At 37.2% G+C, this 23,847-nt stretch overlaps 1 protein-coding gene across 1 annotated transcript; it reads right to left on the bottom strand.

Annotated features, from left to right (window-relative positions):
- Positions 1-16,067: 16,067 nt before the first annotated feature.
- On the bottom strand, positions 16,068-17,318 carry LOC124914323. Its single transcript, XM_047454842.1, has 2 exons — positions 16,931-17,318; positions 16,068-16,810 (listed from the first exon to the last, which is right to left on the bottom strand). Exons 1-2 carry the CDS (start codon positions 17,316-17,318, stop codon positions 16,068-16,070), a joined length of 1,131 nt encoding a protein of 376 aa, XP_047310798.1.
- Between the last annotated feature and the right edge of the window lie 6,529 nt (positions 17,319-23,847).

The raw sequence follows: 23,847 nt of genomic DNA, 5'->3' as shown, positions 1-23,847 counted from the left end.
TCCATCCCTAAAAGCCCTTAACTTGTTTAAACCGAGTTTTAGTTGGGCAGTAGTAAATAGAGCTCATGCTAGATACTCTGGTCCATTAAATAATTAGCTAGTACATTTGGAATCAACTTACTAGAGCTCATGCCAGCCAGCCTCCTCCTATTTCCGTTAATACTCATTCATCAATAATATGCGCCCATGTATATATAAATCAAAAGGGTTTCTGTTTTATAAAAGTATATACTTAACAAATCTTGGAAACCCTATCATATCTGGAAAATATGATGACACTTGTCATATTTGAGAAAACAGGTTGTTTATAAACCAATTTTGTCAATAAAACCATATTATGCCATAGAAACATGTATTTCAAACATATATGAAAATTATGCAGAAAGTACTTGAGATACATAGCTATGTGTGGAGTTAAGAGTGAGTTTAAGAAAAGGTTTTCCTTAATTTCGAAACTGAACAAAGAAGCCGGTCTTGGGTAGGGTTTGCTCTTACTTTGAAGAAAAGCTCCTAAGTCTTGTTTAAAGAGAGAGAGAACTGAATTACCAAATGAATCAAGGTAATGGGTAGGGTGAGCTAAAGGCTGCTATGCTAAGTGGAAAGCATGCAGCTGGGTTAAGTGGGAATCATGCAATGGGTTAGGGTGAAATGTTATTAAACTTCCAAGTGTTCAAATTAAATGATAAGCAAGTGGGTTTAATTAGTGGCTAAAGAGGAAATTAAATTAGGATAATACTTATCCTAATTTTCTGGCGAGTCCCCTTACATGGGTCCCTTCAACTTGCTTTTTTATGAAAAACTTCCTAAGTATAAATTACAAGCCTCTTCTACATGATTTCTTTTACACATTGTTCCAAAATATAATTGACACAGCATTTTAAATCTCAGCCCCTAATAATAATAAAAAGTCTATTCCTAAAGATGACTTATAAGTGAGTACATAAGGGTGAACATTCCAGCAATGCACCCTTGACCCTACTAGCCTTTCATAACTGGGCATAACAATTCTACCCTACTTATAAAAATTTTGACCTCGAAATTTACTTACAGAATAGTTAAGGTTAATTCGGTTGCATATCCTGTTCTACTACCGGGTGGTTTCTTCTATTGAACTATTGTGCCAAAGCACCTTGACCATGCTTACTTCTTTATTCCTTAGCTTTCTGGTTTGCCTGGCCAGGATCTGGGTTGGTCTCTCTTCATATGATAGATCCTTCGCTAATTGTACTTCTTCATAATGAATTAAATGGTTGCATTAGGAATGTACTTCCTCAAATTGGAGACATGGAAGACATTATGAACAGCAGCAAGGCTGGGAGGTATCTTTAAGCAACCTCACCAACTACCTCCAGAATCTCAAAAGGCCCTATATATCTGGGATTCAACTTTCCTTTCTTTCCGAACCTAATGATTTCTTTGCAGGGAGATACTTTGAGAAACACATGGTCGCCTTTATTGAAGATGATATCCTGGCGCTTCTTATCTGCATAACTATTTTGCCTGCTTTGAGCCGTTAATAACATTTTCTTAATCTTTCTAACTAGTGAAACTGTGTTGGTGACGATCTCTGGCCCAATTAATATTCTTTCCCCAACTTCATCCCAATGCAGAGGGGTTCTACATTTATTCCCATATAATGCTTAAAATGGTGCCATGCCAAGAGAGGATTAATAACTGTTGTTGTCGGCAAACTATACTAATGGCAGCCTTGATTCCCAATTACCTCCAAAATCTATAAGGCATGCCCTTAGCAGATCTTCTAGGATTTGGATCACTCTTTCAGAGACTAGCCATCTGTTTGGAGGTGAAATGCAGTACTGAATGCTAGTTTCGTCCCAAAACCTTTGTACAAGCTTTCCCAGAAGTGTGAGGTGAAACGAGGATCTAGGTCGGACACGATTCTAGTTGGGATTTAGTGGAGCCTAACGATCTCTTACAAGTACAGCTCCGCGTATTGATTCATTGAGAAAGTTGTCTTTACCGGTAGGAAATGTGATGACTTAGTAAGACGATCTACTATTACCCAGATGACATTCATTTTTCTCAAGGTCAGAGATAATCCAACAACAAAGTCTATGGCAATATCGTCCTATTTCGAGACATGTATGGGCAGTGGGCAGAGAAGTCCAGTAGGTCTTTGGTGCTCAACCTTAACTTGCTGGCAAGTTAAGCACTCACTAACATACTTAATGATATCCTTCTTCATACCAGGCCACCAATACAACATCTACAGATCTTTGAACATTTTGGTGCATCCTGGATGAATAGAATATGGAGTTGTATGTGCCTCAACCAATAATTCTTTCCTTAACGAACCTACTGAAGGTACCCATAGCCGATTCCTGTGATACACCAGATTATTCCTAGTGTTATACAAAGGTGTCTCCCTCTTCTCATCTCTTTGCTTCCATAGGGTGAGTTGTGCATCATCAGCTTGTTCCAACCTAATTCTTTCTACAAGATCAGGAACAATGGCTAGAGTTGCAAGAATGCACTCCTGCCTTGGATCAATCATAGCCAGATCTAATTTTTCAAACTCTTGAATTAGGTCAGACTGAGCAGTGATTTGATTAAGCGTACCTGACATTCGGCTTAAGGGATCCTCTACAACATTGGCCCTCCCCGGTTGATAAACAATTTCACAGTCATAATCTTTCACCAGCTTTAGCCAACGTCGCTGCCTCATATTCAACACCTTTTGAGTAAATATATACTTCAGACTTTGATGTTCGATAAAAATTTAAGACTTCTCCCCATAAAGATAATGCCTCTAAATCTTAAGAGTAAAAACTACAACTACCAGTTTCAGGTCATGGATGGAATAATTCCTTTCATGAATATTCAGTTTCTTTGAAGCATATGCCACTACATTCCCGTTTTGCATAAGAACAGCTCCTAGTCCACTCTTTGATGCATCTGTGCAAACCATAAAGTTACCTACTCCTGATGGAATGGTAAGTATTGGGGCAGAAATAGGCACCGCTTTAACTCATTAAAACTTGTCTCGCATTGATCAGACCACACGAATTTCATATTCTTGTGCGTTAGAGTTGTAAGGGGTAGTGCTATCTTGGAGAAGCCCATGATGAACCTCCTATAATAGCCTACTAGTGCAAGAAAGCTCCTCACCTCAGTCATGTTCTTTGGCGTCGCCCACTCCTTAACTGTTTCCACCTTTGATGGATCAACTTCTATCCCTTATGCTGAGATGATATGCCCCAAGAAAGCAATCTGTGTGAGCCAGAAATCACACTTACTTAGCTTTGCAAACAACTGATTTTCTTTCAAGACATTCAAAACTACAGCCAAGTGTTGCCTATGCTCTTCCTCCGAACGCGAATAGATTAATATATAATCTTAGAAAACCACCACAAACTGATCAAAATACGAATGGAATACCCTATACATCGGCTCCATGAATACAACTGGTGCATTGGTTAGTCCAAATGGAAGAACCAAGAACTCATAATGCGCATAGTAGGTTCAGAATGTTGTTATCATTATATCCTCTTCCTTGATTCGCAACTGATGATAACCAGATCACAGATCAATCTTGAAAAGCACCGAAGCACCTTGAAGTTGATCAATCAGGTCATCAATTTTGGGCAATGGATACTTATTCTGGATTGTCACCTTGTTCAACTCCCTATAGTCAATACAGAACCTCTTGGACCCATATTTCTTATTCGCAAGAAGGACTGGTGCACCCCATGGAGACACATTTGAACGGATAAAGCCTTTGTCCAGATAATCTTGCAGTTGATCTTTTTGCTCCTTCATTTCCGCAGGTGCTAAACGATAAGGTGCCTTTGAAATTGGCAATGTCCCTACCTTCAGCGTTATAGAGAACTCTACATCACGCTTTGGTGACAAACTTGAAATATCATTAGGAATTCAATAGGGTAATCCCATACTACTTCAATATCTTCCAACTTGAGTTTTTGCCCAACTATCATAGCATAATTATTAGACATCACCCTGGTGGTTTCTTTTAAAATAGCTGCGTCCCTTTAAATGCAGGAATTGTACGAAACTGAAAGGTCTTCCCATTCTGATCTGTTAGAACCATCATCTTCTTATTACAACCAATTCGCACCTCATGACAAAATAGCCAATCCATGCCTAGGATCACATAAAATCCTAACATATCTGCTACCACAAAATCTACTAACATCTTGTGGCTCTAATTATAATCTGGGCAGGCTTTAATAATCTTATTAGAATTCAGGTGAGAGCCTGAAGGAAGTGATATTCTATATGCCATCAGAGATTCTTCAGGTTTTAAACAACATTTTTGAACAAAACATGCAGAAATAAAGGCTCTTTGATTGTTGTGGCGGTAGAGGCCGTTGAGAAAATCTTTGGTTGTTGTTGTTGTGGTAGGAGTTTCTTGGCTGCTGCGAATGTTGAGAGGTAGCATTCTGGTTATAAGATGAATGGGGCAGAGCAGTTCGATTATAAGATTGATTGAAGGGTTTCTTCATTGCTGGCCCATGAAACTCCCTCCCATGATAACTGGCCCTCTTGCCCCGAGCCTCTTTAAAGATGTCATGGTTGTCTTTCTCATCCATTAGAGCTCGATCAACCGTTTCCCTCATAGAAGAAGGATTGTTAAGCCTAACATCACGACGGATTGTAGCATTGAGTCCCTATAGAAAATGATTAAGCTCCATGGTAGCGTCGCCGGTAATCATTTGAGCAAAATACTTGCATCTTTAAACCATTTCACATAATCTACAATACTAGTACCCCTTGCTTGATTTCAATAAATTCCCGCACTAGCTTGTTTCTAGTGCTCAAAGTAAAATATTTACCATAGAAAACCTCTTTAAATTCCTTCCATGAGATGCTGCTAAGATCAAGTGCTACCTTAGCACCCTGACACCAAATTATTGCATCATCTTTCAGCATAAAAGTGGCACACCTTATCCTTTCCGCTTCTGTAATCTACATAAACTCAAAGATTGTTTCCATTGACTGCATCCTCTCTTCAGAAATAATAGGATCTGTGCTACCCGTAAACTCAGCTGGCTTAAAGGTCATGAATTTCTTGTATACAGGGGCTTGACCTCCCACCTGGTGGTTATGATTATTCCCATTAGCCTCAAGTATCACTTTCATCTACTCACCCTAAAGGTGATTCTGATCTTTCAAGGCCTCAACTAGCCCTGTCAATAACGTTTTCTGATCTTGCTCCGTTGCTGTAGAAGAAGATGAAGAAGACGTGGCTTTCGAAGATTCCCCCATTGTCTTAGATCTAAAATCACATATATATATATATCCAAAGATCACATTTAATCATAGAAAACTTAAAAACATTGAGGGCGAGATCTTGGAGATGCAATTGTAGGAGCTTGGGTGTGGAAGTGCTAAGGATCGAGACCATTGCTCTGATACCAACTGAAACGTCCCTACTCATATAATATACCTACTGCTCAAACATATATATCTATTTAATATTGAGATCCCTAACTGAAGCCATATCCAACTTGTCCTGTTTGAAAGATATATTTCATATATACATGTTTTTTTCATACAACTACAAGAAGCTACAACAAAATAACCTGTACTACTTCATACTATCATGTTTCTGTACAAGTCTTATATACATCCCCCATTAGATAGTAAGAAAGGACACAAAATAGAAGTGAAGTGTTTATACAAAAAGACAAGTAAATCTAGCAGCATCGGTCCCTCCTCCCACACTCTCCCCAACAACTTGCTCCTCTCCAAGCCTCATTCCTATACCACACAAAAGCATAGTGAGTTTAATGACTCATCAAGCAATTAAGTATTTTATACCTTATGGAATGCTTTACTTTTAAAAAGGAAGATATATGCATAAAATTATCATCCTTTAAAAAGATATGATCAGTCCATAAATGTCATTGGCATGTTTAGAAAATATGAGTTCATGGGGCCTGTATAGTAACATCTTGAGCCATATATGACCCTACACCATTCAGAACTGATCCTGAAGGTAAGGACTCCGTTTGAGCCGTATTTGGAAAGGCACATTTAGGAGTCCATCCCTCAAAACCCTTAACATGTTTGGACCATCTTTTAGTTGGGAAATAGTAAATAGAGCTCATTCTAGATACTCTGTTCCCTTAAATAATCAGCCAGTACATTTGGAATTAGCTGACTAGAGCTCATGCCAGCCAACCTCCTCACATTTCCGTCAATACTCATTCATCAATAATATGCCCCCATGTATGCATAAATCATAAGGGTTTCTGTCTTAACAAATCAAGAAAACCCTATCATTTCTGGAAAATATGATGACCCTTGTCATATTTGAGAAAACAGGTTGTATATAAACCAAGCTTGTCAATAAAACCATATTATGCCATAGAAACATGTATTTCAAACATATATGAAAATTATGCAGAAAGTACTTGAGATACATAGCTATGTGTGGCTTTAAGAGTGAGTTTAAGAAAAGACTTGCCTTAATTTCGAAATTAGCTAAAGAAGATGGTATTGGATAGGATTTGCTCTTGCTTTTCTTCAAAGCTCTTAAGTATTGCTTAAAGAGAGAGAACTAAATTTCCAAATGAATCAAGGTAATGGGGGTAGGTTGAGCTAAGGGCTGTTATGCTAAGTGGAAAGCATGCAGCTGGTGCAAGTGGAGATCATGTAATGGGTTAGGGTGGAATGTTATTAAGATGCCAAGTGTTCAAATTAAATGATAAGCAAGTGGGTTTAATTAGTGACTAAAGAGGAAATTAAATTAGGATTAAACTTATCCTAATTTTCTGGCGGGTCACCTTACATGGGTCCCTTCAACTTGTTGTTTTAGGAAAAATGTCTAAATATAAATTATAAGCCTCTTCTACATGATTTCTTCTACATATTGTTCCACAATATAATTGACACAGCATTTTAAATCTCAGCCCCTAATAATAATAACAAGTCTATTCCTAAAAATGACTTATAAGTGAGTACATAAGGGTGAACATTCCAGCAATGCACCCTTGCCCCTACTAACCTTTCATAACAGAAAAAGGTAAGCTTGGGCATAACACTTTGACTCTCTTTTCAAAGTCCTTTTAATCTTTCCCTCGCGGTACTTGTTTGTTATTGGTCTCTCGTCAATATATAGTTTGGACGGAATTTACCGCCCGATTGGGGCTGCATTCCCAAATAACCCGACTCGATGAAAACGCCTCGTGGTAGAATAGGGTCCGGACACGACGGGGCTCTCACTCCCTCTGGCGCCCCCTTCTAGGGGACTTGGGTCCTCTGAGGACGCTTTTCCATACTACAATTCAAACGACAAAGCCGTTCGATTTTCAAGATGGTTGATCCCAGTTCGCTCGCCATTACTAAGGGAATCCTTGTTATTTTCTTTTCCTCCACTTATTGATATTCTTAAACTCAGAGGGTAATCCCGTCTGACATGGGGTCGTAGTCGATGCACCATAAAATAAGCACCAAGGGTCAATAAATCCAAAAGAAGTAACACGGGATTGAAACCGATTCTCAATCACCATTAACCGTGTGTCCTATCATATGGACTTCTATTTCAGCCAGCTACTCCATAAATATTCATAGGAGGTCAATATACTTCCCAAAACACTCATCACCTCCAAAGAAAAGAAAATGAGATGAAATGGGGCGACACGAAGCGAGACGCCCAGGCAGACGTGCCCTTAACCTAATGGCTTTAGACTCGATGGTTCACGGAATTCTTCAATTCACACCAAGTATCGCTTTTTCTACGTTCTTCATCGACGCGAGAGCCGAGATATCCGTTGTCGATAGTCGTTATTTTTATAGAAAACTAACACCAACATATATTCCAAAATAAATGGGTTTAGCATGGGAAGTCTTTTTAACATTCTGCTATGGTTTGTATTATAACTTAGCTTTCTGAGTTCTTTGTATCAAGAATCGAGTTCTTGATTGTTGGGACCGAGAGTGGAATTCTATAATCAAGCGCATCGGAAATAATATGAGAAGAGAATTCGAGGCTAAAGGAAAGAAGAAAGAAAGATGAGAAGAGAATACTACTAGAATATACCTAGCAGTCCAAGATAGAGGTTCAAGACCGAGAAGATAATTAAGAGTAAGAACTTTCACAAAGCTTTCATTCATACCCAAAAAGAGGGATGGGCATCATCATATATAGTGGCTGAATTACCCAAGAGTAGTCGGATATAATTCTTTTACAATAACTTTTAGGGACTTAATCAACAATCAGTTTTGTGGGAAATAGAAAAAAATAATTAAAATAATTCTATGCTACGAAAACAGAATTTTCGATCGAGTCTCTAGCCCAAGTGTTCCATAGGATCGTAGAGGGTGCTGTTTTCTCATTCGTGGATCGTAACATCAACTCCCCCTTCAGAAGTTCGTCGACCCCAATGAAGATTCTTTTGTCTTGTTTGCCTCCTTACTGCCAGCATCTCCGGATATTGAATGCATATCACTTCAGCATCTTCCCAAGTTTAGTCTTCTGTTTGGGCCCCATCCCAATTGATTAGCAGCTGTCTTTTCATTTTCCCATGCACCATGATGTCTTGTTCATCCACAATTTTGCCGATCCTAGTTGGTTGTGTACTAAGCTGGGGGATATTTTCAATCGCAGCAGGGGTTCCTTGGAATGATTTTAATTGCGAGACATGGAAGACATTGTGTATCCTGGTTTCGGTCCCAAGTTCCAGCTTGTAAGCAACTTTCCCAATTCTTTCCAGCACTTGAAAGGGCCCAAAATACTTTGATGAGAGCTTGTGGAATAACTTCTGGACCGAGCGTTGTTTATATGGTTGTAACTTCATCAATGTCCAGCTACCCACTTGCAATGTGACATCTTTTCTCTTTTTGTCCTGTTACTTCATACGATTTTGGGCTCTTTTCAAATAGAATTTTATGAGTTGGACTGTGGCTTCCCTGGCTGTTAATGATACGTCCTCCTCTTCCACTTGTGATCGATTTTTAAAAAACATTTTTTTGATCGACTAGTTTGAAAATTCTGGGACGCTCTTTAAAAATTTTATTTTGAAAACGTGAGGGGAATTAATTTTAATGTTTGAAAATTTTTAATTTTAAAAATAAAGCTTTGTAGATAACTTCATATCTTACCTTCACGTCAAATCTAGGAGAGATTGAGAGTTTTTTTAATGGGAAATATGTCATAGGCCTACTTTAATTTTTTTAAATTTTAATTAATCCTCAAGACTAGAGAGTCACCACCTAATTTTAAAAATTAGGAAATTAAGAGATGTGAGTTCGACGTTTGGTTACGTGTGGGAAAGGGTTTTTTAGACGTTATGTCCCACAACGCCCCTAAGGTCTCTACTAATTAATTTTGGTATTTCTTTAAAATTTCTTACGGTTTACATTTTAGAATTTTCAATTTTAAACAATTTAAAGGGTTTGCATGAGATAAAAAAAAGGAATAAACAAAGACATAAGAAAAGTCGAAGCAAATAATCCACATATAAAGTTATCCTAAAAATCAAAATTAGGCAAGTTATTAATCAAAAATTAATTGGCCTAAGTCTAGATTAATTTTCAAGAACATTAGTGAATTATTTAAAGGGTCTAAAATTTTATTATTTTGGGGTTTTTATTTTAAAAGAATTTCAAAAAAATAATTCCCAAGTCTAAGGAAAATCTTAAGTCTAAGCTTAGGCTAGGTTCAATTTTAGTAAGGGTTTAATTTTAAATTTTTTATTTTCTAACCTAGGATCAAACAAACCACGAACCTCAAATTCAAAATTAAAAAAAAAAGCAAAAGAAAAAAAAACAAACCTAAAGCTATACATAAATATAAAATAAAAGCCAAAAAGCTAAAGGAAAGCAGCAAGCGTCGGATGGAAAGCGTCATTATCTTGGTTCAGCAGCAGCTGCCGCAGAGCAAGCGTCGCCTGCGAAGCATTAGTAGGTTGGTTCGCAGCAGTTGCAGTAGAGGGAGCGTCGTCTGAAAAGCGCCGGTATCCTGGTTAAGCAGCAATTGCAGCAAGGCAAGCGTCGTCTGGAAAGCGTCGGGTTTTCACCTAATCCTAGCTAACAAACTATTTGGTGATCCAAATGGATCCCAAATTGCATAAAAAATTCTAGAAAGTCTTATATCCTAATTCTAATATCATGCAAATAATGAATTAAACCAAAACAATTTTTTTTATATCTTAGATTATTAATCATATACAAGTAACTCCTTGATCTAATTTTATACCTAAAAAATAAATCAAAATAATATTATTTTTTTACTTTTTAAGTCTTTTAAATGACCAATTCAAGGGCCGATTTTGTTTTTTTTTTTTAAAAAAACTTTTTTTTTCCTTTTTGGTCAAGGACCTTTTATTTACATTAAATTTTTATTTTATTTTTTAGTTATGTTTTATTATGTTTTTGTCTTAATTTTTCTAGGTTACATATATACATACAAAATAAAGAAAATCCTACACGCCTATCAAAATAACAAACTTAAGAGGAATAATGTATGAGATTTGAGTGCAAAGATAAAATAAATAAATAAAACAATTTCTAATTCAAATTCATATATATAAAAAAGAACAAAATCGTGCAAAGAGGCTTACAATGGGGTTGCTTCTTTGCAAAGAGGGAAGGAAATTCTAAACAAGAGGCTAATAACCCAACAAAACTAGTTGGAGCTCTTGTTTAGATTCTTGAAATAAAAGGGCATATTTTTAGAAAAATACAGTCTAAGAGAGAAGGTGAAAGTCGAAGGTGGGTGTTAAGAGGGGTATTTATAAGAAAAACTATGAAACCCTAGAGCCAAAGGCCCATTTAACACATTTGACCGTTGGAAAGAAAAACTATTTCAAACTTTTACAAATGTTTAAAATAATGGATCAATCTCCACTTGACATGTCACTAAATATAAAGTTTTCATCCAATGAGATTTAAGTTTTATTTAATAATGATGTAATACTTTGTCATTTTAATTTTTAATTAAAAAAATTGACCAAGTCTTCATGCTTCTCTTCAACACACGGCTGAATTATTCTTCCTTTGGCAACTTCTTCCTTTATTTTAGCACCCTCTTTTTTCTTTCCTAGGTTGCTTCTCACGATTGTTTAGACACCGTTATCTTTTTATTTTTTCACGTTATCCCCTTTACACACCCCTTCATCCTACAAAAAAAGATTTTGTTAAAAACACAAATAAACAATTTTATTTTTAATTATTCCTATTTCTAAGTAACAATTCTAATTAAATAAATAAAATGTTAACTAACTTATTCAAGAAATCAAATAGCAAAATCTAATCTAACTAATTTGACAAACTAATCTAACAACTAATATAATTAAAAAAAATAAAATATACCTAACAAAATTTCATAAAAACGTTAATGTATATATTGTAAAATATATTTATTTTTTTATAAATACCCAGGTAATTAATTAAATAAAACCTGGAATATTCTAAGTATAATAACTTCTCTAAGTGTTGTAACATAGACAAATTACTACCTTAACTTTATTAAGAATCCAAAATTAACTATTTTAAAAAACTCAAGTGTTCTAAAAAATAATTTGTTCTTTTTTTAAAAATAAATCGTGCAATGAGCCCGTGAATGAATTCGAGAAATCTGTACAGTCTCGGATTTATTAAAAACATAAACTATAAAATTGGAGGGTAAAAAATGAGTGTCTACAGAATGCTCCTCTTGGAAAAAATTTGTAGAAAACACTCGGTTTTAAGAAAATGCATGTCCAAGCTTGAAAATAGGCACTGCGTTTTAAAAACACCCAACTTATAGTTTATTTCGGATTCTTTAAATGAAAAGAGAATGAACCTGACGAGTCTCTCGGGAGCCCGTGTAATTTACTCTTCATTCTTCAAAAGTCTGTTTACCATCCACTCGCTGATGATTCACCTTTGTTTAGAATATGCATCGCTCCTGGTTTATCGATCGTGTAGATCGAGCCTAGTGATTTCAACCCTATTTCTACACACCTCGCCTAGCCTTTTGATTGTACATGAGTACACATCTTGACTTAGTTTTCTGATTGTGTATTTATTACTCTTCTCATTGAGAAATTTAATAATCAATTTAATCACAACTTTGTTTAATGATTATTATAGATTTGAGTATCGCTTGTTAGTTTAGTGAAATACTATATAATCACAACGCTGCTTAGTGATTATTATAGATTTAAGTATCGCTGATCAGTTTAGCGAAATACTATTTAATCACAACTCTGCTTAGTGATTATTATAGATTTAAGTATCGTTGGTCAGTTTAGCGAAATACTATTTAATCACAATTATGCTTAATGATTATTATAGATTTAAGTATCGCGGGTCAGTTTAGCGAAATACTATTTAATCACAATTCTACTTAGTGATTATTATAGATTTAAGTGTCGCTGGTCAGTTTAGAGAAATACTATTTAATCACAATTTTGCTTAGTGATTATTATAAATTTAGAGTATCGCTTTTCAGTTTAGCGAAATACTATTTAATCACAATTCTTCTTAGTTATTATTATAGATTTAAGTGTCGTTGGTTAGTTTAGTGAAATACTATTTAATCACAATTCTGCTTAGTGATCATATAGATTTAAGTATCGCTGGTCAGTTTAGCGAAATACTTTTTAATCACAATTCTGCTTAGTGATTATTATAAATCTAAGTATCGCTGGTCAGTTTAGAGAAATACTATTTAGTCACAATTCTGCTTAGTGGTCATATAGATTTAAGTATCGCTGGTCAGTTTAGCGAAATACTTTTTAATCACAATTATACTTAGTGATTATTATAAATCTAAGTATCGCTGGTCAGTTTAGCGAAATACTATTTAATCACAATTCTGCTTAGTGATCATATAGATTTAAGTATCGCTGGTCAGTTTAGCGAAACACTTTTTAATCACAATTCTGCTTAGTGATCATATAGATATAAGTATCGCTGGGCAGTTTAGCGAAATATTTTTTAATCACAATTCTTCTTAGTGATTATTATAAATCTAAGTATCGCTGGTCAGTTTAGCGAAATACTATTTAATCACAATTCTTCTTAGTGATAATATAGATTTAAGAATCGCTGATCAGTTTAGCGAAACACTTTTTAATCACAATTTTGTTTAGTGATTTAAGTTCGAAGCTAGACTTCCTTAATTTTCAAGGCACTAGCGTCTTTTCAACGGTCTTGAAATACTTTCAAGAATCGGTTCTATACTTACTTCCTTAGAGTGTGTCGATAGGAAACAACATGTAACCGATGTTCTTTGAGATTCATGTTGTCACTTTTAGGGACTTGTCTTTCGCCTAGACATTTTTCCCTAAGTTTTTCGAGGAATTTGTTCGCTCGAATGCTTAATCTTTCAACCATGCATCATGAGGCTGAATCTCGTTTCTCAAATTCAGAGGTCAATTTGCCTCAAATTCTAAGGCCTTGGGCTCTTCTTATACTCATGGCATATTTAATAGAATCAATACATTCTTGTTCTTGCATTGGCAATTTAGACGAGAGTCTAGATGAACAACAAATGGTGATTTCAATATCTCAACCTATATGAGTATTGTTCTATTTTCTTCGGCCTCTTTTCTTTGTGACTGGGGTGTATCTTATATATTCAAACACATTATTCTTTCTTGGCAATTAGATAGAATCTAAATAAACAACAGTATTGTATTTCATATCTCAACGAACACAGTCTTTGTTTGATTGATTTTACTTTAGTTGAGGTCTTAGATCTTTTGCAATTGACCTCCAATTGAGACAAGACAACGCCCTTGTTGATGACATGGTTCCGAGTTTGGGCATTAATCTTTTTATGAGCTCCCTTAAACATTAGCAGTTTAAGCTTTTGTCTAGGCTCGAGGTTGATCCGTTTGTGAAGTGGTTTACTCAGGTCCCAAAAGTTACATTGGTTCGTCAAGAGACATTCGTTGGGGAGAAATGTATTTTCCCACATCCCTACTTATTTTCGCACTCGCTCATCAGTTCGCTTGCACTAGAAAGGTTCAAGGGTCTAACTTGTTTTTATCTTCCAAAAAAATTTCCCATAGTTTTGATTTAGGGGTTTGATTGTTTTGGATAGATTTGTGATCCCAAGTTTCTTTCGGCTTGAACTCTGTAGGGATGTATTTTGTTCCAACTCAAGGTTTGTCTTGTTGGGGATTTGGGACCATACTTTGTGAAAAGTTGCCTACATATAAAAGGAGAAAACAGGTCCGAATGTAGTTCGAAATTGTATCACGGATAGATCGTGATTGCGAATTTCGTTGAGGAATTTTCTTAAGTTTCTGCTGGAGTTGCAATTGACTTAAGCTGGGAAATTTTCTTAAGTATATACTGGAGTGGTAATTGAATTAAGCTGGGGAGGTTTCTTAAGTATCTGTTGGAGTGACAATTGACTTAAGATGAAAGTCTTTTAAGATCCTAAGCTATTGCAAAACAAGTTCTTTAGTCATGGTTAGGCGTTATATTTACTCATTTAAGCTAACTCTGTGGGGATCTTTTAATCATTTCATTTTCATAAAATGCCCCTAGTGTCGATACAGGGGTTTGATTTTTGAAATATTTAGGACCGGGCTCATACAAGTTGCCTATGTATCCCATAACTAGGGGAATTCAGGTCCAATGTAGTTCCATTCCCATGTTTGTGAAAAATATTTGTGTGTGTGTGTGAATGTTTTGAAAATCTTTTGAGATCATAAGTCGAAGAGCAAAATACTTTAGTTTTAGGCGTTATATTTTCGCAAGTGGGACTCTATGAGAATATTGTGTTCATTTTTATTTTAATAAAAATGCCCCTAGTGTTAACTAGGAGTTTTTCGTTTAGAAGTCAACTCAGAGTGTGACTAACTCCCCTTTTGATGTATATGCAATAAATGTATGCGATGTGATGTGAAATGTCTATCAACTTCTTTCGATGATTGATAGTGGTGACCGCGCCCTGGATGGGCTACCTACGTACTCCCGAGAGATATCAGGTCTAACATAGTTCACCAATTGTGAGTTATGAACTTTGGTTATATGTAATGTGTATGTAATGCAAAATGTCTATAAACTTTTGTCGTTAATTGATAGTGGTGACCGCACCCTAAATGGGTTGCCTACGTACTCTCGATAGTGATATCAGGTCTGACGTAGTTCACAACTTGTAAAGTTATTTACTTTGGTTGTATGTGTAATGAATGCATGTAGTGTGAAATGTCTATCAATTTCTGTCAATAATTGATAGTGGTCACCACACCCTAGATGGGCTGCCTACGTACACTCGAGAGAGATCAGGTCTGACGTAGTTCACAACTTGTGAAGTTATGAACTTTGGTTATATGTAATATGTATGTAACGCAAAATGTCTATTAAATTTTGTCGTTAATTGATAGTGGTGACCGCACCCTGAATGGGTTGCCTACGTACTCTCGAAAGAGATCAGGTCTGACGTAGTTCACTACATGTGAAGTTATGAACTTTGATGTATGTGTAATGAATTTGGTTACACATTCTTTAGACGAATTATCATTTGAGCATGTCGACATTGAAGGGTGCTGAGAGTTCTTCTCCGTCTAAGGTGGTCAATCTCGTAGAGCTGCATGAAAAGAATTTCTTGACGAGGTAGGGTCCTTCCCATGGTGTTTGGAAATTCCCTCTAGGTCTAGTATCCGTAAGTTCTTCTTTAGAACTAAATCACTTTCTTGAATGTTCCTAGGTTTCACCTTCTTGTTGAAAGCTCTGGTCATTCTTCTTTAGTATGCTTGCGTGTGACATAACGCGTCTAAACTATTATCTTCCATAAGAGCTAGTTGGTTGCACCATGACTTACACCAATCTTCTTCCACTACTTGTGTCTCGAGTAAAACTCTTAGAGTGGGGACTTCGATTTCGATAGGTTGCATTGCATCCATTCTGTAGACCAATGCAAACAACGTTTCTCATAATGACGTTCGAATTGTTGTTCTGTAGCCCTAAACGGCGTATGGCAGCTTTTTGTGCCAATCCTTGTACGTCTGAGTCATCTTCTTGATGATGGTGATTATGTTCTTGTTGGATGCTTCTACTGCGTCATTTGTTTGAGGACGATAAGGTGAGGACTTGTGGTGTTCAATCCTGTATTCATCTAGTTCTTTGAGTACTTCTCCTCAGAAGTGTCCACCATTGTATGTGATCAAGTCTTGAGGAACTCTATAGCGTGCAATGATGTTGTTGCATATGAACTTGAAAACATGTGATGACTTGAGTACCTTGTATGATTGAGCTTCGACATACTTTGTGAAATAGTCGATAGCTACAAGGATGAATTCGTGTCCGTTTAAAGCGTGGGGATAGATTTTTCTGATGATATCTATTCCCCATGTCGAGAATGGCCAGGGTGAGGTCATGTTGTAAAGTATAGATGATGGGGTGTGTTTAAAGTTCGCGTAAACTTGACATTGATGACACTTCTTAACATATCCTACACATTTTTGTTCCATGTTCTGCCAGTAATAGCCAAAGCGAAGAATCTTCTTAGCAAGTGCTGATCCGTTCATGTGTGGGCCACATGTTCCTGCGTGTACTTCTTCCATGATCTGTGATGCTTGAGATTGGTCGATGCATAGCATGTTCTGACCGTCAAAAGTGCGTCGATATAGGTTTCCTGAGAGTAGCACGTAGTTGGTTGCGTATTGGCGTAGAGCTCTCCTCTCTTTCTTCTGGAAATATGAAGGATACTCTCCATGCTCGACGTACTTCTGTAGAGGTTCAAACCAAGGTTTGGGCACCACTTTGGTGTTGGCAATCGTCCTCTTCTCAAAGTCTCGTTTCTGTTTCTGACGAATCTTCAAAGGCTTGATTTTGATTCCTTCAGGGATTTTTGTCATGGCTGCTAACGTGGACAAACCGTCTACGAATTGATTCTGACTTCTCGGAGCATGTGTGAATATTACATGTTCAAACTTTTCCATTAGAGTCGATAAGTGTTGATGGTAGGGTTTGAGGTTCTCTCCTTTGACTTCCCATTCACCATTAGCCTGTGAAATGACTAAGTTGGAGTCTCCTACTATTTCTAGACGTCTCACTCCTTTTTCATGAGCAATCTTCAAGCCAGAGATGCATGCTTCGTACTTTGCTTCATTTTTCATCACGGGATATTCAAGCTTGACTGAGATTGGGTTATATATCCCCACAGGATCGATGAGTAGTATTCCGATGCCATAGCCTTGTTTGCCTGAAGCTCCATCGAATAGTAGCCTCCAGGTTGTAGGGTTGTTAGTCATCACTTCATTGTCTGGGAATGCTAACTCCTCGTCATCTTCAACATCAATTGGTTGGTCTGCGAGAAAATTTTCTAAAATGCTTCCCCTGATAGATTTCTGAACTATGTACTCGATGTCATACTCCGATATTATCATCATCCACTTAGCTAATCTTGGAGACAAAAGCGTTTTTTGGAATAAATGACGAATTAGATCGAGTCTTGATAATAACTTGACTGTGTGGGTTTGCATGTAATACTTTAGCCTCTTGGTGACCCAAGCTAGGGCCCAACACACCTTTTCTACTGGCGAGTAATTAAGTTCGTAGCCTATCATGCGCTTTCTTATGTAGTAGACTACGACTTCCGTCTTTTCCTCGTTTTCTTGGACTAGTAGACTACCCATTGCGTTTTCCGTGTCTGTTAAGTATAGGATTAGAGGTACATTTGGTCTTAGTGGCATTAGAATAAGAGGATTCTTGAGGTGCCCCTTTATCTTCTCGAATGAGTTCTGACAAGCATCATCCCAGATGAATCTTTCATTTTTCCTTAAAAGGTTAAACAAAGGATCACATGACATAGTCAACTTGTTTATGAATCGACTTATATACTAGATCTTTCCTAGAAAGCCTCACACTTTTTTCTCGCTTCGTGGAGCTGGAATTGCCGTAATCGCTTCTATCTTGCTCGGATCAACCTCAATTCCTCTTTGCGTGATTAGGATGCCTAGCATCTTTCCTGCTGTCACTCTAAATGTGCACTTCTTTGGGTTGAGCCTAAGTTGAAACTTTCGGATGCGTTGTAAGAATTTGTCAAGAGTCTGGATGTGCCCTTCTGGATCTTTTGATTTGAAAATTATATCGTCGACATAGACTTCTACTTCCTTGTGTATCATATCGTGAAGAATCATCGTGGCAACTCGTTGATACGTTGCTCCTGCGTTCTTCAGTCCGAAAGGCATGAATCGATAATAAAATATTCCGACTTCTATGATGAACGATGTCTTCTCCTTGTCTTCTGGAGCCATCAGTACTTGGATGTAGCCTGAGAATCCGTCCATGAATGATAGGAATTGATGTCCTGCTGCATGATCCACCAGCATGTCGATGTATGGTAGTGGAAAAATGTCTTTAGGGCTTGCTTTGTTGAGATCTCGATAGTCTACACACACTTAGATCTTTCTATCTTTCTTCGCGACTAGGACTACATTGGCGATCCATTCTGGGTAATCTACCACTTCGAGGAATCCTGCGTCGAGTTGTTTATGAACTTCCTCCTTGATTTTGTCTATGATATCTGCCTTTATTCTCCGGAGCTTCTGCTTCACTAGTTTTGCATCTACGTAAAGTGGTATGCGGTATTGGATGACTTTTGGATCAATGCCTGACATATCATTATAAGACCATGCAAAACCATCTTTATTTTCTTTTAAAAGTTTAGTTAGATTTTCTCGTTCTAAATCATTTAAATTTTTTCCGATTAAAACAATCTGAGGATCTTCTTCTATGTTTAAGATTTATTTCAATTGTTTCTTCTGTAGTGGACAAATTCTTCTCTTGTTTATCTAGATAATGTCTCATCTCATAGGTCATTTCTAATTTAAACGTTTCATTGGAAGGCATATAATCAAAAGTTTATTCTTCATTGTTAAAATCATTGTTCAAAGTTCCCACAAACTTAAAATTATCAAAATAATGTTCTGCATGTGAATGAAATTCAGAACTGATAGATTTTAAGTTCGAATTGTTTTTAGCGAATATATGTTTCGTCAAGTACGGATCTTCCTCCTCGTTATCCGTGATGTCTTCACTATCAGAATCCGTGTAGATCAACTCTTCTGGCCTGAATGGCTCAGAAGGTCTTGTGTATGCGTCGTCTTCAAAGTTGTTCCTTGATACTGGCTCGCATTCACGGAAGAGTTCGAGCATTCCTTCCAGTACGTCCTGCCAATCATCTGGTTCCCCCCTGATCATGAAAGAAAAAGGGGTTTGAGGAAGAAGGCAATCAGAAAAGATTTCCAATCCTGGAAATCGACGTTTGGAGGTTGGGTGTATGAACGGTTCTGGGAATTGGAAATAAGGAAGGGTTTCTCCTTGTTTTACGAATTGGCCATTCAAGGTAGGTGGGATTGGAATATAAGTGTCAACTATTTTACCTCTGCTTCCCTCATGGAGCCTAGATGGCTCGTAACCCATACCACGACGATTCACATTTCCTACAATCTGCACTAAACCTGGTATTCCCGAAGCTTGTGGACCTAAACCAAAACCCGAATAATAATTCATCATGTTCATCAAATTCAACATTAAAGGAGAGAAATAATCAAACACCGGTATCTTGTACGGATCGTTACCTTTCTCTGATATCATACCCACAGTAAAGTCGTTGAGGTGAACCTCTTCAGACGTAGCATGTGCTGAGCTAGTTCCTACCATAATATACGACTCACCATTTATCGTGATCAGTTTTCCTTGCGATACAAATCGAACCTTCTGATGCAGGGTTGACGCTACTGCCTTCATCTGGTGTAACCACGGTCGACCTAGAATGATATTATATGACGGCTTCATATCAATGACGACAAATTATACTTCAGATGATACTCCTGCTATTTTCACGATTGTTTTGAAGTTACCAATAATTTCTTTCTTCGCGCTATCAAAACCGCGAACACATAAGTTTGAAGGTACAACATTTTCTCTTTGGACACGGATCTTCTCTAATGTTCTCCACGGACAAATATTCAAGGCTGACCCATTATCAACTAAGGCCATCGGAACATATTTCCATTCCATGCTCACAGAAATGTATAACTCTTTCGAATGATCTGCACCGTATGAAGGAAAATCTGAATCATCAAAGGCTATCTTCGGTTCTATTACTACCCCACATACCATTCCAACCAGTTGTTCTTGGGAAGTATTCACTAAGATGCTAGCTTGGGAAAGCTCATTTAGTACAGTATGTCGGTGCTCAATAGAATACATCAAAAGTTCCCACATTGACACGTTGGAATTTGTTTTCTTTAGTTGGGTTAGAAGAGCGTCGCCAACATTCTAAGCTCGTGGAACATCAACTTCTTTACCCTTCCCTTTGTTAGTTTCAGTTTGCTTCTCCAAAGGCGTCCTTTTTATGAATGTGGGCTGGTAGTCTGTTCCTCTTCGCGTCTTATGTACCTCAATTTCATTGGGCTTGACATCTTCATCTATCTTCCAAAAATCATTCGGATTTACAACAACTTCACATTCTTAAGTTTGAGACCACCAATCGTTTGCAGATTCAATATTTGCTTGTAATGGCCCACCTTTCCACCAGTCATTCAGGATGTTCTCATCAGCTTTGGCCAATTCATCTTCCCACCAGTTGTCTTGGTTAGATTCTTCGAAATCATGAAAATCGAAAGCGGCAATCATCCAAATATCACCCTCCATTGGGTAAGGGGATTCTAACATCCTCTCTATCTTCGCGTCTAACTCTACCAGGTTGACATTGTGTTCTGGCAAAGGGTTGGACTTCACTTGGGGTGCCGGGATAGTTCCATCATCGATAAAATTCTGAATTTTATGTTTGAGGGTGAAACATAAGTCAGTAGAGTGTCCTTTCACTTGGTGATATTTACAACACTCATTGGTAAGTCTTCCCATTATTTCCCTCCCCGGTTGAGGGGTCAACACTTGAATGATCTTTCTTGGTAACAACACTTCTAGAGCCTTGGATGTCGACATTCCCAGATCAACGAATGTCCTGCGAGGCTTAGTACTACTAGTTCCTGTTTGAAGTGGCGTGTGAACCTGTCTTGGTGGAAACATTTGTTTTTGGGGAAAGGATTGTTTTGAGGGACGCGCTTCTCCATCATTCTTTTCCTCACAGATGTTGGTAACATGGCTAATTTATGCCTTCTTCCGTGGATTATACCTGGGGGGCGTCGAGTATGGATTTTTTCCTTCTTCGGCTTCCTTTCTAAGAGCATCATCATACCCTTCACCAACACTAGTTAAGTCTTCCAAGAAGTAGTATTTTGCACCTGACAATTTCTTTGTATACTGTACATTCATATTAACGTAAAGCATGTCGACTTGAGTCTTCTCACTAGGTAGTTCGTCTAATTCAGAAGCGACTTTTTCCATCTGTTTGCGTAGCTTTCAAAAGTTTTGTTTGCCCCTTGGCAGATCTGACGTAGCTTCCGCTCAGGTTTGTCTGACAAATATAGCGAACCGACTAATGAATGCCTTGGCCAATTCCTCTATGGTCTGGTATTTTGCGATATTCTGGCATGTATGCCATTCTAGAGATGTGTCCTCCAAGTATCTAAGAAATAATTGAGTCATCGTGACTTCTCCTAGATTGTAAGGCATCATATTCAAGACATATTCGTTCATGAAGGTCACATGATCCTTCTTTCCTGAGTAATTTGGGAGATTTGGCAATTTCAGTCCGAGAGGTATGAAAACATTTTTCGCAGCTTCCATACTATACTTCCAAGATTCCATGGCCCTTGATGTCCCCTCTAGTAGTTGGTTCACTTAGTTTCTTCAGGATTTCAGCTTGTATCTTCTTCATGTTGTTCATTTACTCTACTTGATCGAGAATAACATCAGATATTGAACCATTTTGTTCGTCAGTGGACCAAGGTGCCCAGTTCTCTCTTCAATTTTTTGCACCAACTCTTTCTCTTTCATTGACCTCTTTAAACTCAGCATCACACTCTTCTATTAGTGCCTTTTCTTTATTGATTTTGGTGATCCATGCTAACTGTCTATATGCATCTTCCTTAGCTTCTTCATCAGAGCAATACCATTCTTCTGCCTTCACTCCTTCATCATTCTTAGGATTTGGAACAGTTGGTTTAGAGGAATTCAGATTAGAAGTATGGGGATGGGGTTGTGGATCATTAGGAGGACCATCGCTTCCACTTGCGCCATTAGAAGTGTTATCTTGTGTTCTAGAGCTTTCAAATCATCTTTAGTTGCCATCAATTCTGCTTGGATGCAAGTAAAGTGACTTGTCCTTCATCTTGGTGTTGATTTCTCCTCTGAATCATACATAGCTCTTGCGTAACGTCCAGTAACTTGGTCACGTACAAAGTAACGACCTGTGATTGGATCACGCGAGGTTGCCATAAATTAAAGAACTGTATTCAAAAGGGGGTATAATGAGTTTGGACCCTTTATTAAGATAAGACAACCAATGCGTTGCTCGTATGCAAGTAATTCCTAACACGCAATAGACGCTCAATTTACCCATTCACAATGTATAATTTTATTAAAATCCTAAGTGTTATGGATAAAATCACAAACTCACAATCGCAAACAAACCACCCCTCGTCCTCACGTTACATACTCAAAAGCAAATCTAATATATCAAAATAAAATCTAGTCTAATAATAGGAAAATACATGAAGGAAAACTAAAATAATCCGGTATCCGTCTTCCTTAGTCTTCTTGCCTTTACCTTTTCTTTCTCTCAGATGGTTCTTTAATTCTAAGAGGAACCTCTTTCCTCTCTGAAGGGATCTCTCGGAAGATGCTTTAGTCCACTTCTCAAAGTATGCTTGGTAAAATTTGAAGTTGATGGGTCTGTCGATGGGTGACAACGTTCCTTTGAATGGTTCAGATTTTCTTAGGCCAAATTGTCTGAAAAGAGGAGGCGTGTAATATGACACTATTTGATTTAATCCGCACAACACAATAATTGGTTGCTCCCCCATTGAGTAGATCATCTTGCATATTCCATACCAAGGCATTAAGTCTCTAATATGCATGTTGTCTCTAACCTCCACTGGGATTCTAATCGCCTCGAGTCGCGTCCTTTGAATATCTGGACTGAAAATGGTGGGTGTAGGAATTGGAGAGAGCGCTTCAATCTTCTCGAGGATCCAAATGCACAGTACCATGGGTGCTCCTCGTTCGGACATTCGATTTTGGAACGGTTCATTAAGGCCTAAAAATGTTTCCGCGAGGACCAAACCCGAGATATCGTAAGCTTCTGTTCTTAATGTGTGAGCAACTTCGAATGTTTTTTAGGATGGGCTTACGTCGCTTGGAGCCAAAAGATAGTGGGCTATGAGTATTGTCATCACAATTAGATGAAAATTGGGTGTTTCCGCAATTTCGTCGTTTCTTATAACCAGTTTATGCCACTTTTGGAAGTCAAGTCGAATTCCAAAAAATATTGACTCCCAAATTTTTGAGGATAGAACCGATCAATCGGTCTAAATAACAAAAACCCAAATTTGAATTTCAAAAATAAAAAATGGGTTTGCTGTTCTTGAGTTAATTATGTTGAATCACAACCATAAAAGATTCCCAACATGATTGTAATGATGTTAGAAAACTATTTGGATCATGTTTGATCGATCCCAATAATATTTGATCAAAATCAAAAATTTCAAAATAAATTGTAATTTTTGAGTTCTTGAATTGGTCAAAACGAACATCCAGTTTTCTTGTTTTAGTACCAATCAAGTATATGTAATATAATGAAGATATTGGATAACTCTTTTCATTTCAAAACAACTTTAAAATAAAAAATCCAATTTTTTATCACAAACTATTTTAAATAAATTGATCATCATCCAGGTCGATCCATACCTTGAGATGATGATTAACATGTTCCTAGGAGCTTTGTGAATCTACCAAAACTCTTAGATCAAATAATCAAAGCTAAAAAACTAATTTTAAAAAAAA

The sequence above is a fragment of the Impatiens glandulifera genome, chromosome 9 (assembly GCF_907164915.1).
Source record: "Impatiens glandulifera chromosome 9, dImpGla2.1, whole genome shotgun sequence".
NCBI classification, from domain to species: Eukaryota; Viridiplantae; Streptophyta; class Magnoliopsida; order Ericales; family Balsaminaceae; genus Impatiens; species Impatiens glandulifera.
This window is presented reverse-complemented; position numbering and strand designations above follow the sequence as displayed.